The sequence below is a fragment of the Budorcas taxicolor genome, chromosome 24 (genome assembly GCF_023091745.1).
Source record: "Budorcas taxicolor isolate Tak-1 chromosome 24, Takin1.1, whole genome shotgun sequence".
NCBI lineage: Eukaryota > Metazoa > Chordata > Mammalia > Artiodactyla > Bovidae > Budorcas > Budorcas taxicolor.
The window spans coordinates 866,863-884,822 of NC_068933.1; the positions used below are offsets into that span (position 1 = coordinate 866,863).

Genomic DNA, 17,960 nt, shown 5'->3' on the forward strand with positions numbered 1-17,960 from the left:
GCCTACACGAGACCCACCTCAAAACAAGGGACACATACAGACTGAAAGTGAAGGGCTGGAAAAAGATATTTCACGCAAATAGAGACCAAAAGAAAGCAGGAGTGGCAATACTCACATCAGATAAAATAGACTTTAAAACAAAGGCTGTGAAAAGAGACAAAGAAGGCCACTACATAATGATCACAGTATCAATCCAAGAAGAAGATATAACAATTATAAATATATATGCACCCAACATAGGAGCACCACAATATGTAAGACAAATGCTAACAAGTATGAAAGGGGAAATTAACAATTAACACAATAATAGTGGGAGACTTTAATACCCCACTTACATCTATGGACAGATCAACTAAACAGAAAATTAACAAAGAAACGCAAACTTTAAATGATACATTAGACCAGTTAGACCTAATTGATATCTATAGGACATTTCACCCCAAAACAATGAATTTCACCTTTTTCTCAAGTGCTCACGGAATCTTCTCCAGGATAGATCACATCCTGGGCCATAAATCTAACCTTGATAAATTCAAAAAAATTGAAATCATTCCAAGCATCTTTTCTGACCATAAGGCATTAAGATTAGATCTCAATTACAGGAGAAAAACTATTAAAAATTCCAACATATGAAGACTGACCAACACGCTGCTGAATAACCAACAAATCACAGAAGAAATCAAAAAAGAAATCAAAATATGCAGAGAAACTAATGAAAATGAAAACACAACAACCCAAAACCTGTGGGACACTATAAAACCAGTGCTAAGAGGAAAGTTCATAGCAATACAGGCATACCTCAAGAAACAAGAAAAAAGTCAAATAAATAACCTAAGTCTACAACTAAAGCAACTAGAAAAGGAAGAATTGGAGAACCCCAGAGTTAGTAGAAGGAAAGAAATCTTAAAAATTAGGGCAGAAATAAATGCAAAAGAAACAAAAGAGACCATAGCAAAAATCAACCAAGCCAAAAGCTGGTTCTTTGAAAGGATAAATAAAATTGACAAACCATTAGCCAGACTCATCAAGAAACAAAGGGAGAAAAATCAAATCAATAAAATTAGAAATGAAAATGGAGAGATCACAATGGACAACACAGAAATACAAAGGATCATAAGAGACTATTATCAGCAATTATATGCCAATAAAATGGACAATGTGGAACAAATGGACAAATTCTTAAAAAAGCACAACTTTCCAAAACTGAACCAGGAAGAAATAGAAAATCTTAACAGACCCATCACAAGCATGGAAATTGAAACTGTAATCAGAAATCTTCCAGCAAACAAAAGCCCAGGTCCAGACGCCTTCACAGCTGAATTCTACCAAAAATTTCGAGAAGTGCTAACAGCTATCCTCCTCAAACTCTTCCAGAAAATTGCAGAGGAAGGTAAACTTCCAAACTCATTCTATGAGGCCACCATCACCCTAATACCAAAACCTGACAAAGATGTCACAAAAAAAGAAAACTACAGGCCAATATCGCTGATGAACATAGATGCAAAAATCCTTAACAAAATTCTAGCAATCAGAATCCAACAACACATTAAAAAGATCATACACCATGATGAAGTGGGCTTTATCCCAGGGATGCAAGCATTCTTCAACATCCACAAACCAATCATTGTAATTCACCACATTAACAAATTGAAAAATAAAAGCCATATGATTATCTCAATAGATGCAGAGAAGGCCTTGACAAAATTCAACATCCATTTATGATAAAAACTCTCCAGAAAGCAGGAATAGAAGGAACATAGCTGAACATAATAAAAGCTATATATGACAAACCAACAGCAAACATTATCCTCAATGGTGAAAAATTGAAAGCATTTCCCCTAAAGTCAGGAACAAGACAAGGGTGTCCACTTTCACCTCTACTATTCAACATAGTTCTGGAACTTTTGGCCACAGCAATCAGAGCAGAAAAAGAAATAAAAGAAATCCAGATTGGAAAAGAAGTAAAACTCTCACTGTTTGCAGATGACATGATCCTCTACATAGAAAACCCTGAAGACTCCACCAGAAAATTACTAGAGCTAATCAATGAATATAGTAAAGTTGCAGGATATAAAATCAACACACAGAAATCCCTTGCATTCCTATACACCAATAATGAGAAAGTAGAAAAAGAAATTAAGGAAACAATTCCACTCACCATTGCAATGAAAAGAATAAAATACTTAGGAATATATCTACCTAAAGAAACTAAAGACCTATATATAGAAAACTATAAAACACTGGTGAAAGCAATCAAAGAGGACACTAATAGATGGAGAAATATACCATGTACATTGATCAGAAGAATCAATATAGTGAAAATGAGTATACTACTCAAAGCAATCTACAGATTCAATGCACTCCCTATCAAGCTACCAGTGGTATTTTTCACAGAGCTAGAACAAATAATCTCACAATTTGTATGGAAATACAAAAAACCTTGAATAGCCAAAGCAATCTTGAGAAAGAAGAATGGAACTGGAGGAATCAACCTGCCTGACTTCAGGCTCTACTACAAAGCCACAGTCATCAAGACAGTATGGTACTGGCACAAAGACAGAAATACAGATCAATGGAACAAAATAGAAAGCCCAGAGATAAATCCACACACCCATAGACGCCTTATCTTCGACAAAGGCGGCAAGAATATACAATGGAGTAAAGACAATCTCTTTAACAAGTGGTGCTGGAAAAACTGGTCAACCACTTGTAAAAGAATGAAACTAGATCACTTTCTAACACCGCACACAAAAATAAACTCAAAATGGATTAAAGATCTAAATGTAAGACCAGAAACTATAAAACTCCTAGAGGAGAACATAGGCAAAACACTCTCAGACATAAATCACAGCAGGATCCTCTATGATCCACCTCCCAGAATTCTGGAAATAAAAGCAAAAATAAACAAATGGGATCTAATTAAAATTAAAAGCTTCTGCACAACAAAGGAAAATATAAGCAAGGTGAAAAGACAGCCTTCTGAATGGGAGAAAATAATAGCAGATGAAGCAACTGACAAACAACTAATCTCAAAAATATACAAGCAACTTATGCAGCTCAATTCCAGAAAAATAAACGACCCAATCAAAAAATGGGCCAAAGAACTAAATAGACATTTCTCCAAAGAAGACATAAGGATGGCTAACAAACACATGAAAAGATGCTCAACATCACTCATTATCAGAGAAATGCAAATCAAAACCACAATGAGGTACCATTTCACGCCAGTCAGAATGGCTGCGATCCAAAAGTCTACAAGCAATAAATGCTGGAGAGGGTGTGGAGAAAAGGGAACCCTCTTACACTGTTGCTGGGAATGCAAAGTAGTACAGCCACTATGGAGAACAGTGTGGAGATTCCTTAAAAAACTGGAAACAGAACTGCCTTATGACCCAGCAATCCCACTGCTGGGCATACACACCAAGGAAAAAACCAGAACTGAAAGAGACACGTGTACCCCAATGTTCATCACAGCACTGTTTATAATAGCCAGGACATGGAAATAACCTAGATGTCCATCAGCAGATGAATGGATAAGAAACCTGTGGTACATATACACAATGGAGTATTACTCAGCCATTAAAAAGAATACATTTGAATCAGTTCTAATGAGGTGGATGAAACTGGAGCCTTTTATACAGAGTGAAGTAAGCCAGAAAGAAAAACACCAATACAGTATACTAACACAAATACATGGAATTTAGAAAGATGGTAATGATAACCCTGTATGCGAGGCAGCAAAAGAGACACAGATGTTTAGAACGGACTTTTGGACTCTGTGGGAGAGGTAGAGGGTGGGATGATTTGGGAGAATGGCATTGAAACATGTATAGTATCGTGTAAGAAACGAATCACCAGTCTATGTTCGATACAGGATACAGGATCCTTGGGGCTGGTGCACAGGGTTGATCCAGAGAGATGATATGGGGTGGGAGGTGGGAGGGGGTTCAGGATTGGGAACTCATGTACACCAGTGGCTGATTCATGTCAATGTATGGCAAAACCAATACAGTATTGTAAAGCAAAATAAAGTAAAAATAAAATAAAAAAAAGAGGAAACAGGAAAAATAGGTTCTTGATATTATTCCCAAAGTAGAGAAGAGGAAAAAAGAGAAGAAAACAATAAATAAATTCAATTACTGTAGAATCAAACTACTTAAAGTGGACATTTTAATACCCAGACAACATTCTTAAACTGTCAGACACAAGTGATTTAAAACTTTATAAAAATATATATATATAGCTTCAAACTATACAGTTTACTCAGTTTAACAGAATTTCCATTTTAAAATTTAAGACATACAAAATTTCAAAGAAATTTTCAATTTTTTCCCAATTTATCACTTGAAGTCTCAGATTACATTTACCTATTATGTACAAACACATAAATAAATAATATGGCAGAAACGTCCTCAGAGTTCCCAGGGTCTGGGTTATAAAGAAAGCTTAGAAGAGAATTTCATCTCCTCTGTGTATAGGAAGTAAGTCTCAGACCATTTCATACCTGTCTTTTCTAGTTTCTTGTCAAATATTAGCTCTTTTTAAACAGATACACTGATTTCATTCATCGTTTTTCTCAGGAAGGATATGTGTGATCCAGTAATTAAAGAAAGCTGAGATTACTCGGGCATATTCTGAAAAGCAGAAAGACAACAGAACGAAAAATAAAACAAAAAGAAAAATTATAAATTATTATTTTGCAACTATTAGTTCCTAGGCCAAAAGTAAATCCTGAATTAATCAAATGAAACAGAACTTAGGAGTTGAAATGACACTAATAGCACACTTGTAAATCACATAAACGTATAGGTCAGTCTGGAATGTTTGTATTTCACTTTACAACATCACACCCAATACTACATGCTTAACACCTGAGCTTGAAAAAACTGCATACGAAGTGAAAGAGAAACATAAGTTTACACCAAAGGTGGACAAAGCAGCAGGAAATTAGAAGCATACTTCTAAGTGAAATGAGCTGCACTCAGGTTGGCACTGGCAATGGATGGCACTCAGGTTTCAGGAACTGTCCCAGGAACAACTTAGCAAAGTGCCTGAGCTGAGGGCACAGCCCCTCGTTTCAGGCCTTGCTCTTTGTAAAGATGCTCACGGCAGGGAATTCCAGGTCCAAGGCTCCAACCCCAAGGCTTAGACCTTGGTGCCCTCGGGACAGCTGATTGCTGCTGAGGCTGAGATGCATTTCTGAGAAGAGGCTGGGACTGTGGGCTGGGGTCCATCTCGTGCTCCATACAGAAGTGTGCCAAGATGCCTCCAAATGCATGGTCTGTCCTGCCCCAGGCAAGCCCCCTGGCCCTCCAGCCTCATGCATGATGATGCCTAATATGGACACAGAGGACTCAGGAGGGTTCAGGCGGGGATGCCCGCAGGGTCTTCATGGTGTGCAGAGAACAATACAAACCCCACAGATGGTAACTGTATGTACACGCAGATGACAGAATGCAGTATGTCAGACCAACTGTAGAAACACGTGCACTGGCTATGGATACGCTGCCACACCCAGTTAATGAAACACCCACAAACTAGGAAAACTAACTGCTGAGGCAGCAGAGAGAGAAAGGGCCCGGTGTCTGCTATTGAAATGCTACTATTTCCAGGCTGATCCCATCGACAGGAGAGATGCAGCTACTGATTAAGCTTCATAAGCTAGTTGTATGAAAAAGAAAACAATTTCAGAATTCTAAAGCTGACTGAATTAGACAGAACCAATATTTGAAAATAAAGCTTCACTATTTGTAAGATTTTATTATATAAAGTAGCATGACATGGAAACACTTCTAATGCATATCCTACACAGACACACAAAAAAGGAATTTATTTTCACAGAGAAGTGCTTCAAACCTAAATTTTAGTTCCATCAATTGATTAAATAAGTGCTTCCAGGCAAAACTTGTCCAGTGATTTTCACTAAAGCCCCCAGCTCTCCCCCTGCTCCCCTGACGCATCTCAGCCATGCGCAGGGAGCACCTTCAGTGTGAGGAACTCAGCTGGACTATAAATCATTTGTTTTCATATCTTATAAAAACACTCTATTAGTTTAACTTAATAAAATTGGCCTTTTGCAAAAACTTCCTTGTGGAAGTAAAAATGCTAAAACACTGAATACAATGGGCCCAACAACCAGCAGGAAGAAAGAATGCAGACATGGGGTCATGGGTTTGGGGTCCTGAGCGGCCAGGGCCCCCCCCCCACTGGTGGGACCCCAGCTCTCGAGCATTCGGCCCATACCTCAGGACCTCCTTTTGGAGCTGCTCCCATAAGAAGTGCGCCCACTTCCTTCCTTTGCACATACACCCTCGAAGGCACCATCTTCACCCCCCAGCTCTCCGCTTCACACTCCAGATCCCACCAGGACAAAGCCCCTGTCCCCCAGGCCCCACACTGCCCCGTGAAGGGGACTGGCAGCGGCTTGCCGGCGCATGAGCCCCACCCTGGACAAGGACAGGCACCTCCAGCCAGTCCCGGACCCTCTGACTGCCTCTCCTGCTCATGATGGGCTCAGGCCAAAGAGAGCTCTCGCCCAGGGAGCAGGGAAACCCGAGTCCACCTTCACATCTGGCCCAAATCTGACCATGCTTGGGGATGGCCCTCTTGCTGGGAGCATGACCAAAGCCCCCGCTGCCCCCAACCCCTTCTCCAGTCTGAGCACAATGGCCCAAGAGGCCCTGCTCAGCGCAGCCACATGCCACGGGCCTCCCAGTGGCCCCGTCTCCCAGGACGAGGGCCAACACACTCAGCATGCCCACCAGGGCCCAACATAACCAGGCCCCGGCTCCTCCCCGACCCTCTCCTGCTCATCCTGTGTCTCCTCGAGGGGCGTAGCTGTACAAAGCACACCTCGCTGACTTCCCCATCCCCACAAGAACACGACCCTGAAGGGCAGGGAGCTCCTCTGCTCTCTCCACTGAGGGCCTGTGGTGGGACCAGTGTCACAGGTGGGGCAGTTAAGGCCCCTTATGGATCAGCTCTGGATCAAAGTGGAGGCAGGTCCTCCTGAGGACCCTGACTCAGGGTGTTGTCAATCCCCCATCCACCTGCTAATTGTATCAGTGACACACTGCTTTACCATTGGCTTTACTATCAGCTTTACTGTCATTTCATGTGATGAAACGTGGCATGTAGCTTTTTCAACATGTCGGTCTGACTCCTCAGCTGTACTCAGGTTTCCGAGGAGGAAAGCCGTGCACTACACTCACTCGGAGACCACTGCCCTAAGGTGACCTGCAGGAGCTTCTGCCCACTCAGCTGGCTGTCTGTCCTATGCCTATCTGGGTCTGACAGGGGCTCTGCTCCACGCTGCTCCCAAACACAGTCCTGATCCTTTGATCCTCAGTGTCTGCACACTTTGGCCCATTTCAAGCTGCTAACGTGAAGGCCCCACCCCATGGCGCTGTGAACACACACGCACAATCAGCCCCAGTGCCTGACACTTTGCATGGAACAGGTATCGAACCAAGGTTGAGGAAGAAAACAAAAGAGAAATCATCCAATGGTTCGACTCCCCCTTTTAACTTCAGGAGTTCAGGAAGGCAGACCAAGACACCTGGGGGACAGAAAATGGACCATCTTCACATCTAGCAGAGGAAAAAGAAAAGGGAAAAGAAATGAACTCTTCCACTTCCATTTAAACCAGTAAAAATTCAGTCCTAAGAGTGGAGCTCACAAGTCTGGAAAAGTAGATTGCACATGCATGTCTGCATATATCAGGAGATATTTTTACAGCAAGAGAGATCCAAGGCGCATAACCCTCTGTGGGAACCTACTCCTAAAGCATATGTGCAGCCTTACATTTTCTGATACAGGACTGTTTCGGTGAAGAAAGTTTTTCAGAGGTGAGCCCAAGACAAGTTTCTAAAGCAGCACAATGAACCAAGGGCATAATGAACAGAGCACATACCGAGTGGCATCCTGCAGTGTTCCGGGAACACGTCCAGGGCACTCTTCAATCTCTTGGTGTCATGCAAAAGTAGCAGCGTTTTCATGTGATCCAGAATGAACACGTCTGAGGGGGACACACTGTGAGTTTCCAGTTGTTTAAATAGCTTGTTGGTGCTTTCCATAAAGACACCAGAATCGGAATCCTTGGAGACACCTAAACAAAGACAGGGTCACTGAGAATTGCATTTTTACTCTTGTAAACTGAAGATAAGCTTTTACCTCTTAAAGAAAGCCTCAAACGTATATTTCTACCTAAGAGTGACGTGTTTGGAATACAAAAAGTCGCCATGAGGGACATTCAGAGCAGAACTCTGAAAAGTAAGCAACAAAATACAATTATTGAAGTGCAGTGGAAACGTGGTGTCTGTTAAGGCACTGACTCATAAAGCATCTGGATGTCCTGTGTCCTAGAAGTCACACACAGAGCACAGGGGACAGACACCGCACCAAGCTCTCTGACGGCATCAGGAACTGCAGACAACAAAGCTGCTGCGCATCTGCGATGCTTTGGGGAAGCCCAGGAGGTGACCGTGGCTCTTCTGTTGCTCACAAGCCACAGCACCCTCCCCATCACATCGTGCTGAGGCTGTTTCTGCATTAGCCCCAGCTGGCACTCATAGAATGTCCAGAGCCTATGACTCTGTGGCCTTTGCCAACTCTGAAAAGCTCCTGGCTGCCACCTCTTCCCATCCCACTGCCCAGTCCCATGGCGAGCCTCTTTCTGACCTATGTGGTTGCTATGCCTAGAAGCTCCATTTGGTTATCCTAATAGGTTCAAATTTTCTCGTGAAAGTCTCTGATTTGTACCCTTGTCCACCTTCTCCCCACTTCTTGGACATCCCAGTCACAGCTGTTTTAGATCTGCCATCTGGTAACAGCAGCATCTCTACTCCATGGACCCTTTCTACTACGCTGTTCCTCATGGTTTAGGTCATGCCATCCTGTCTCTTGCTGCACCTCACACACTCCATCGAATGCAGAGAAAATCTCAGGAGCTCAGCTCATGGCATTCTCCTTGCCTCTGCTTGGCAGACAGAGAAGGAGCCATGGACAGAGCTGACAGCAGGGGGTTGCATGTATGGCCAGCAGAAGTCCAGCTGCACCTGAGCGTGTGGCCAGCATGCTGTGCAGGAGGGTCAGTTTAGCCCTGCCTGCTTGGTCCCCAAGACACCAAAGGCTGCCCTCCTCCCATCCCACAGTTCAGGGCTGAGCCACGACTTTAAAGGGGACCAGTGTGGCTCTGCTTCTGATCTTTGACCTTCCTTTGTCACAGAGCTGCCAACTCTGGGCGCTCCACCTTCCTTCCCAGACCTGGGCAGCCCCAGGGCTCTGGTAGACACCCTGCTCCCCAGGGCTGCACTGGCCCTTCCCCTGGACCCTCACTCGAGCCCGTCTGGACGGGCAAACACCTGAGGGGTAGAGGACAAACACCCGAGGGGTGGAAGGCAAGCACCTGGAGGGAGGAGGGCAGCAGGTGTCTGGCTCCCCTGGCCTGTGCTGTGCCTTCTCTGGGACCTGCCCTTGGCCTCCTCAGCAGCTCCTGAAACCCCAAGTTCACCTTATACATTAGACTCCTTGGCAGGAGAGTCGTCTGCCAGAAGCTACTCTCTCAGGCAGAGATCATCTACTGAAATCTCTCTGAATCCTATTTCTGTTCTGCAGTGTATCCACCTCCTCCTCCTATTAGTGTCATGCGGATATTCGCTAAGGATGTTTTCAACTTATTATCAATACAAAGTGTGGGGAAACAAGCAAAGAGAGAAAGGGTTAATCTTCTTGGTTAAAATGGATCCACTAAGCACAGTTTTTTTGCATCATTGTTTAAGTCCATTCTTTACCCCTCCAGTTATTATATAGTCAGCATTTCTCATCTCGTTTGTGCTACAGTCTGGACGCACTAAACCACTGGATTGCCAGAATCTACCCAGAACAGATCAGAACCAGGGGAGGTGGAAGGTAACTCAGCACTCTGCTCTTGGCTCCTGAACCTTAAGGCTGCTGTCAGACTCTATCTAAAGGTAAGGAATCATCACCCATCAGAACCAACTCCAGAATAAATTTCATCTCCTATATCAGTACAAACAGTGCTCAAGTATCCTGAACACAGGAAAATCTCAAATCACTGAGTCATACATTGGGGAGCAAATCAATGTGTACACTTCCTTCACGACTCTACCAGCTGATGAAAACGAGCAAGAGTTCATCAGTCCAACCTGGATTTATATTCTCTGCAGACATACAGCTGAGAATACCAACATATTCAGAGAAATGAGGATGAGACCACCCTCATCTGGACCCACACCGCTAATGGGCTGGCTATTAACCCTGGTAAGCCTCAAGCAGGGGGTGAGCTCTTTGATGGGATGAATTTAAATATTTGCATTTTTGCCTGAAAACTAACAACTTATTTTGAATACTGAATATTTTAATGTATTTTGTATTTTAAACATTTTAAATTTGCTCGTTTTTTCCAAGTGAGTGGATGCCATTATTCAACAGAACAACAGGAAAAAACATACCATCATAAAAATAAATTTCTTGTGTTGACTTCAAAAAGTTCAGGATACCATCTGCCTTTTCATTGGTACTTTTCACCTCTTCCTCCTCAGCATCCGGGACTCCTCCCTCGTCAAGGGGTAGGACCTGCTCCTCCACAGCGCCCGCAGCCCCGCCCCCTGTGGCACCCCCAGCATTCTCTCCGTCAGTCGCTCGCACATCCTCCTGCTCACTGCTGGTCTCTTCAGGCTGGTACATGAAGTGCACGCTAGAGGTTCCTGTTAGTGAGCCAGCTGCTTTCTTCCTTTGCATTTGCTGTTTCTTTTTGAGTTTCCTTTTTTTATTTTTGCTTATTGTGGGGCCATCTGTGTGCCGTGGCTGCAATTCTTGCAGAAGACTCTGCTGTTTCTCTGATTCTGCTGGTTTTACATGGGTGTTATTGGGATTTCTAAATTTTTTCTTTGATTTATGCTTTCTAATTCTTCTTCTCTTTGGCAGATCGTGAAGATCCTGATCTATAAAAATAAAAATTCAAATACAACAATTTTCTGTAAAGTGGAATCATAACAAACTCACTAGGCTAAATAAATTTTCCATTAGGATTTTGTAAATTTAGTAGAAAAGGAACTTAAGACATTTACTTCAGTGATTATTAATTTTATTCAAACCAAGTACACTATCAAAGATCCTGGGATTTATCATAAAGTAAATTAACAACCTACCTGTTCTTCCAAAATAGGTGTGTGTATGTCTGTATTTATTCATTATTGCAGTCATGACATATGGTGATTTTAAGGATGTAAGAGCTGTTGCAATTTTATCCAGAGTAAAATTTCACTCCCAGTTTTGGGGAAAAAACCATGAATTCTTATGCTTTTTAAATGTGCTTTAGTACCTTCTAAAGAGTTACTTGTATGTGGGGATGAGAAGCAAAGTGATGACTGAACCGTCCCAGTCAGCAACGGGTCACGCCTGAATGAAGGGGAGATCTGGGCTCCCGGAGAAGTTGAAGGTCTGGAGTAGATGTGCGGCAGCAAGGCCTGTGGGAGGACATGGGGCCTGAGAGGAATCACCCCCTGACAGTGCTGCCCTGGCCATCCTATCTTGGCACCCTGGTGGCAGTGCATGCCCAGTGCACACTCAGCACACACCCACTCTGCTCCAGCAGACCAAGGACAGCAGTGCTGCCACCCATACTCAGAGGCTCTTACGGGTGATCCCTGGGCCCATCACAGGTCATGGTGAAACTTCTGAAACACTGTGTCACCCCATGGAACGAAAAGCCCTCTCCTGCAAAGTCCCACTCTGGAGCCTTGATCTGCCACTGATGTCAGACGGAAGGTGCTGCGGGGTCGATGAGGGGCTCGAGACTCAGAGCCCATGGGTCACCCCTGTGGTCCCCGAGGCTATGGCCACCCTTGTTCTGGGCTCCACATCCATCTAGGCGCCCACACGCCTCCCTGCCGCTCCCGGTGACATGCAGGCCCTGCCCTGCAGCCAGGAGTGGTCGCCACATCAGGCACTGCTGCTAGAGACAGGCAAAGAGTCCTCCCTGGCCCTGGTCCTTGATTTTCTCTTGATGTACGTGACAACTGAAGACCTGCTGCTGCCTGGAACTTCGCATGAAGCCCAAATCACTGCTCATAAAGTCACGACATGAGAGTCGTGTAGTCCCACACAAGCTGTATTTTCTCTCTCTCCTCAATCACAGTGGATGACTAAGCACAGCACTTCCCTATTTCATTTGAAAGGTGATGTTAACTGACATAAGGGACCTGCTTAGTGTAACAGGGCACAGCTGATTCACGAGCACTTCCAAATAGCTGGCCCTTGAGTTGGTCTTGTAAAATATTAATATTTGAAAAATGACAGCAGCTTATGAAAATTTTTTAATTCTCCAGGTTCAGTTAAAAAAGGGAAACATCAGATTTCTCTTCATTAGGGTCTATTCTTGCCTTTATTTATTTGGAAAATAGTCACCTATAGGATGCTCCATCATGTCACTGTAAAGCCATCTGGGGACCAGTGTGCAGTCATTTGGGGGCATCCTCTCTGTCTACTAAGAGTGGTATCCAGGGACTTGCTCTCATTTCTCCCCAGTATCTGCATTTTTCAGGCCCGTCCAGCCGAGCCATTTGCCTACATTATCCTCCAGTCACTTCTCTCTCCAAGCAGTGAGAGCACAACATGAATGCAGCCCTGTGAAGATGGTGAGCCATCAGCCTGCTACTCTGACTATAAAACAGGGATCCAAGGAGGAGGATGTGGCAAAAAAGGCTGTAAAATGTAAGCGTATCATACTTTTTTATATAACTGTGGGTGTGCACTTCTTAAGAGGAAAACTTAATATGATACTAAGACAGTGAAGGTCCAGATGCTGGGGGTTAACTGTGGTTTCTGGGTGCTGTGATTGTAGGTTATTTCCTTCACTGTACTTTTCTGATTCCCAACTGTAAGACATTGAGCAGATACAGCTTTCATAATAAGGAAAATTGAATATTTTAAACTTAGTGAAATCATAACAACTGAAAACATATGGGATGCCACTAAATTTTGCTTAAAGGCAAATTTATGATCTTAAATATGTCAGGAAAGAAAAAAGGCTAAAAATCAATGATATAAGCAAGAAGCTGGAAAAACACAACTTACACCTGATGAAAGTAGAAGAAACAACAATAAGAGGCGCAGAAAAGAGAGGAAGAGGAAAGGAAAATCCAACAGAGAGGCAGCAGCCAGCACTGACACGGTGAAGAAAGACAAACAGCACAAGACAGGACGGACTGGTAAACACAGTCTCGGTGAAGGCATGTGTTAACACCCTGCCTGTGGACTCTAAAGGACCGGGAAGATGACCCTGGGAACAGCTCTGTGCAGATACATCAGCGAGCAATCCCACAGCCAGCTACAGGCCTAGGTGGAATCACCTAACTTCTGGGAAACATTTAACAAAGAAACAAACGCCACACATACACAAAACATTTCCAGAGAATAGCAACAGTGACAGTGACAGCGCTTTGTGAAGACAACACAGTGTTCATTTCAAAACAGGAGGAGGACTCCGCAGGAAGGGGAGCCTGCAGGCCAGCCCTCCCATAAACGTCAACACTAGAGAAACACGACTTCTAGACTAAGTATCAACTGATTGACTGCAGCCGCATGAAGGACTCAATCAGTATTAACATCACTACATCATGGAAACTGGTTGCAAACTAGAAACGGAGGGGAAATGTGAAATGTGACAGAGGGTGAGAAAAGCCCTCCCCCTGCCAGCTCTGAAGAATGCCCAGGCAGGGCAAGAGGGGAGCAGGAGGAGTGTCAGAGGTGGAAGGAGGTGCTTCTGGGACGCCAGCCTGACGGCACCTCCGTGAGCCCAGAAGGCCCCAGGCCCTACAGACCCGCTGCGGGGGACCATGCAAACACAGAGGCGGGACGCAAGCTCACCCGCCAGCAACCAGAGTGGCAAGACGACACCCAGAACCCCAAGTGCAGGGCCCCCACTGGGACAAGAACTGCAGCCCCAGAGCAGCAGGGTGCTTTGCTGCCCTGGGCCTCTCCATGAGGGCTCCAGACAAGAATGAAACCTGCTAATAACTCTTGAGTGTGACTGCTGGGCCCATGAGTGACTGTGGTGTGTGCTGACTGCAGCCCTAGATCAGAGTCTACACTGAGAGCCCACCTAGGACTCTGTCTCACCTTCGTGTGCATCTGGTAAAAGTCAAACTTTCTCAGTCAAACAGAGTGCCTGCTCTGCTCCACACCTGGGAAGCTCTGGAAAGCATGCATCAAGATTTCTTCAGCCCAGACAGAGTCAATAAGATCAGAAAACTGATCTGCCTCAGAACTGCGGCCTAAATCTGTCAAAACACATTGAAGGATGGTTGTTTAACTCACAGTGAATCCACATTAGAATTGTGCAGTGAGCTCATGCTTCCAAAAGCCACGAAGTTAATAACTATTTCAATTGGAGCTTGCTATTAGAATAATAATCATAATAGCCTCCCATAAAAATGACTTGATTTTAATGACTCTGCAGCTTGATCTGAACACAAAAACCATGTCAATACAGTCAAACCACTTGTAATTATGAACGAGGAGAGAGGACTGGTGCTTCCTTACTGGCTGTTTTTATAAATATTCAACTTGGTCATCAAATATTGACTGAAGACTTAACTCCAGCAGGCGCCAGTGCCTTAGGGAATTTAAGAGCTGGCAGTTCTCACATTTGTACAAGCTTTGCAACAAACCCAATCTGATTGGCACGGCAAGTGTGGGGTTTGCCAGTGCAGGATTATTACCATCAGGTAGTCAAGGAAACAGGTTGGAGAAGCAAGGAAGGCCACACATACATTCAGCAGTGGGTCTGCAGACGCCAAGCCCTTCCCACATCCCCAGCCACCTGGCAAGTTGGGGCTCCAGCCCCCAAGAGTTGGAGGTGAGGCTGCGAGAGCAAAACATTGTAGAAATAATCACATACTGGATGGAAGGCAAGTGGGGGGCACCTGCATTTCTGAGGTGGGTGTGTGTGTGGGGCACCTGCATTTCTGAGGTGGGTGTGGGGTCAAGAAGGCCAAGAGAGGAAGCGGGGAAGGACCTTGTGAAGGAGAGGCCCCCACGATGGGGTGACCAGGCAGAGGGCAGAGGGCCGTGGCACCTGATGCTGCCTGCTGGCTGCACAGGGGGCAGGTCAGAACAGGGTGACAGCAGTCGTGGCACGTCTCAGATGGACACAGGATGTGTGTGAGGTCAGCAAATGAGACACCAACCACTGCACAGCTGGGCCCCAGCAGGACTGACCAGCAAGAATAGGACTGGCAGGAGCAGACAGGAGCCCAGGGCACAGGAACCCAGGGGCTGTTTCTGCAGGCAGGGTGGAGGTCATGGGAGGAGCCCACAGGAGCCCGGCGAGGAGCTCCATGTCCACCAGAGCCCGCTAGCCCTCTACTGAGAGCCGCATGGCCCAGGAGCCACTCCTGTCACAAACAGCATAGCGGAGGCTGCTGAAAGTGAGAGAGGGGGGCGTGAGAACCCTCAGTGGGAGAAACCACGCCACAGATGTCCACAGAGGAATTAAAACCAAAGCAAGGGAGATTTCGTAGGAAATCTGGAAAAGGAAGACATCTCCAGAGGAAGATCCAAACAAGAGCCTAGCAAGGAGGAACCGGGAAACGGCCCAGACAGAAGGCGGTGGGAGAGTGTAGAAAAGACACCTGGAGGCACCTCACAGTCAGTGAAACCATAGCCCTGAAAACAGATACCAGGGTGCCGGCACCCAGCAGAGAGCAAAACTGTCACACTGATGACAGTGTTCATATGCCAAGGGCTTATCAAGCACCAGGGAAAGTTCTAGATGACTTTCAGTGTGGGAAAGGGGAGCCTAGTTATAAACAAGTTGCTTACATAAGACAGATTTCAGTTACTTAAAAAAAATGATATAAATATATCTATATGCAATGAAATGGAAAAAAAAAATCTCCGTAACACACCAAGTGTGGAAAATGGTTTATAACGCAGGACGTATAATATGTACTTTTATAAAAGCTGCATGTGCACATACAACATGTACAGGGAGAATTTTCAAAAAATGTTTATTGAGATCTTGCCCAGGTGGTCTTAGGTAATGTTTTACTTCCTGTGTTTTCTACAATGCTCGACTTTTCTATAGTAAGTGTTTCTGTAGTCCAGAAAAACAAAATACTTTTGTTTAAAAAAAGGCTTGGCGTAACAGAGAAGAAAAGGCCCTCTTTCCTAGAGGCTGGCCTGTTTTTCAGTTCATAAGAAAGTTGAGGTTCCTATTTCTGTGTAGAACATGTGAATGTAACGTCTCTCTGTAGAGGTCCCAGAACTTCACCTGCTGGCAGCGGCAGGCAGGGACTCCTCTTTTGCAGGATGAACAAAGGATCTTTGCAAAGCTGCTGAGGCACTGTTAGGACGGCAGGACATGAATGCCTACAGCGGAGGGATGTGCCTCTGGCTGCACAGGGTCTGACAAACCAGGGGTCTGGACAAGGCCTGAGGCGAGGAGGGGGCTGGCCTTGGGGGTCACCAGCAGGCCTGCCGCCTGTACCCAGGCTGAGCCAGGGGAGGCAGGACACCGCGGGCACATATGGGGCAACGACCTGCACTGATGCTTCCTCCTCAACTTCTTTAGAAGTAACTACTGAACTGACTTAACGGTGCTGTGCATTCAAATGGACACAAATGGTGGACACTGTCCCACTGGACTTTTCTTCTCTTCTGACTCCAGTCCTCACACTCTCTGCTTAAATTGCCAGCAACAAGACTGTGGAGCTTTTCGTCTCCCGGAAGGACACCCCTCTAGCTTAGCAGTGCACCTGGAAGGCTCTCAGCTGGGGTGCCGTGCACAGGCCCGCCTGGGGAGGCTCAGGGGTGGAGCTCGCTGTGGCAGCACTTCCAGGGTAAGTCCGCACTTTGTTATTAAACACCCGAGGTACACAGCGAGTATGTCACCAAAGTGATTTATCTTTATAAGGACATAGCTTAATTTTCTAATGAAACAATCTATTTTTCCAATAATTATATTCCAAAGATTTTCAACAGGGCTTAAAAAGATAAACATATCACTCCTTAACTATCTCATTTTTGATTTTATGGTTTCTGATTCTTAGGAAGTCAGAAAGATCAATCTAGTATAAAATCGTATTTGCTTAATATGCAAATTAATTAAGGCGTATGGTATAGAGTTTCATAGTTTATTACTTGTTAAAAACCATCTGGGGAAAATTTTATCTGAAAATTCCAAATTCCTTTTAAATTTTAAAGCAATAAATTAAACACAGAATTTTTAAGGCATGAATGTGACATGCAGCCTCCGTACCACCCCCAGTGCACCTCCTTCACTCATAAAACATCTGACAGCATTGTTCAGTTTTCTACCAGACATGCAACCTAAGTTATTTCCATGACTACAAAACTGATAACAATCTTGGAAATTTTGAAAAAAATTGGAAAGTAAAGAAAAAAAGTTCACTTAACAAGAGAAGCACTTTCAAGTTTAGACATATTAACGCCAGACTTCTCCTGATGTGTAATGTGTTAACAATGGGGCTGAGATCACACCCCAACCTGAGTCCCCTCCTAACCTGAGTTGGTGCTGTCACGCATCTTCACAAGTGTCTGTAATGACTGCAGGCCACATGGCCACGTGACACTCACCCCCATTAAAGTTCACGTGAGGTTGCGACCCTGGAAGTCCCTTAGGGCTGTCTGCTACCTTACCTCCTGTGTCCTCACTGTTGGAAGAGCTCTCTGAACTTGAGCAGCTCGGTGGCTCCAGCAGAGGGGGGACCCACCCCTTAGGAGGCAGGCCCACAGTATAGAGCCGCTGCATGGGCTGGACCCGAGTGTCACCACCTGCAGGAAGAGGCACAGACGGATGCTGTCAGATGTCCACGTGCTGAGCGGCTTCTCCAGCCAAACTCACTGAAGACGGGAAGCCACGGCCGTAACTGCCAACTTTAGTAAGCCGAGCATTTTGCCAGAACAGCCCCTCA

At 44.9% G+C, this 17,960-nt stretch overlaps 1 protein-coding gene across 4 annotated transcripts in view; it reads right to left on the reverse strand.

The window, feature by feature from the left end:
* The window catches only part of ERICH1 (glutamate rich 1), a 52,994-nt gene that overhangs the window by 7,244 nt on the left and 27,790 nt on the right, over positions 1-17,960 (reverse strand). For 2 of the 4 annotated variants that reach the window (XM_052661465.1, XM_052661466.1), the window contains exons 3-6: positions 17,686-17,820; positions 10,473-10,964; positions 7,913-8,107; positions 4,505-4,634 (exon numbers count right to left, since the gene is read on the reverse strand). In XM_052661465.1, coding sequence (XP_052517425.1) covers positions 4,561-4,634; positions 7,913-8,107; positions 10,473-10,964; positions 17,686-17,820 — 896 coding nt within the window. In that variant the 3' untranslated portion in view covers positions 4,505-4,560. The remainder of the gene's footprint in view (positions 1-4,504; positions 4,635-7,912; positions 8,108-10,472; positions 10,965-17,685; positions 17,821-17,960) is intronic. The other 2 variants (XM_052661463.1, XM_052661464.1) reach the window with 1 other exon arrangement.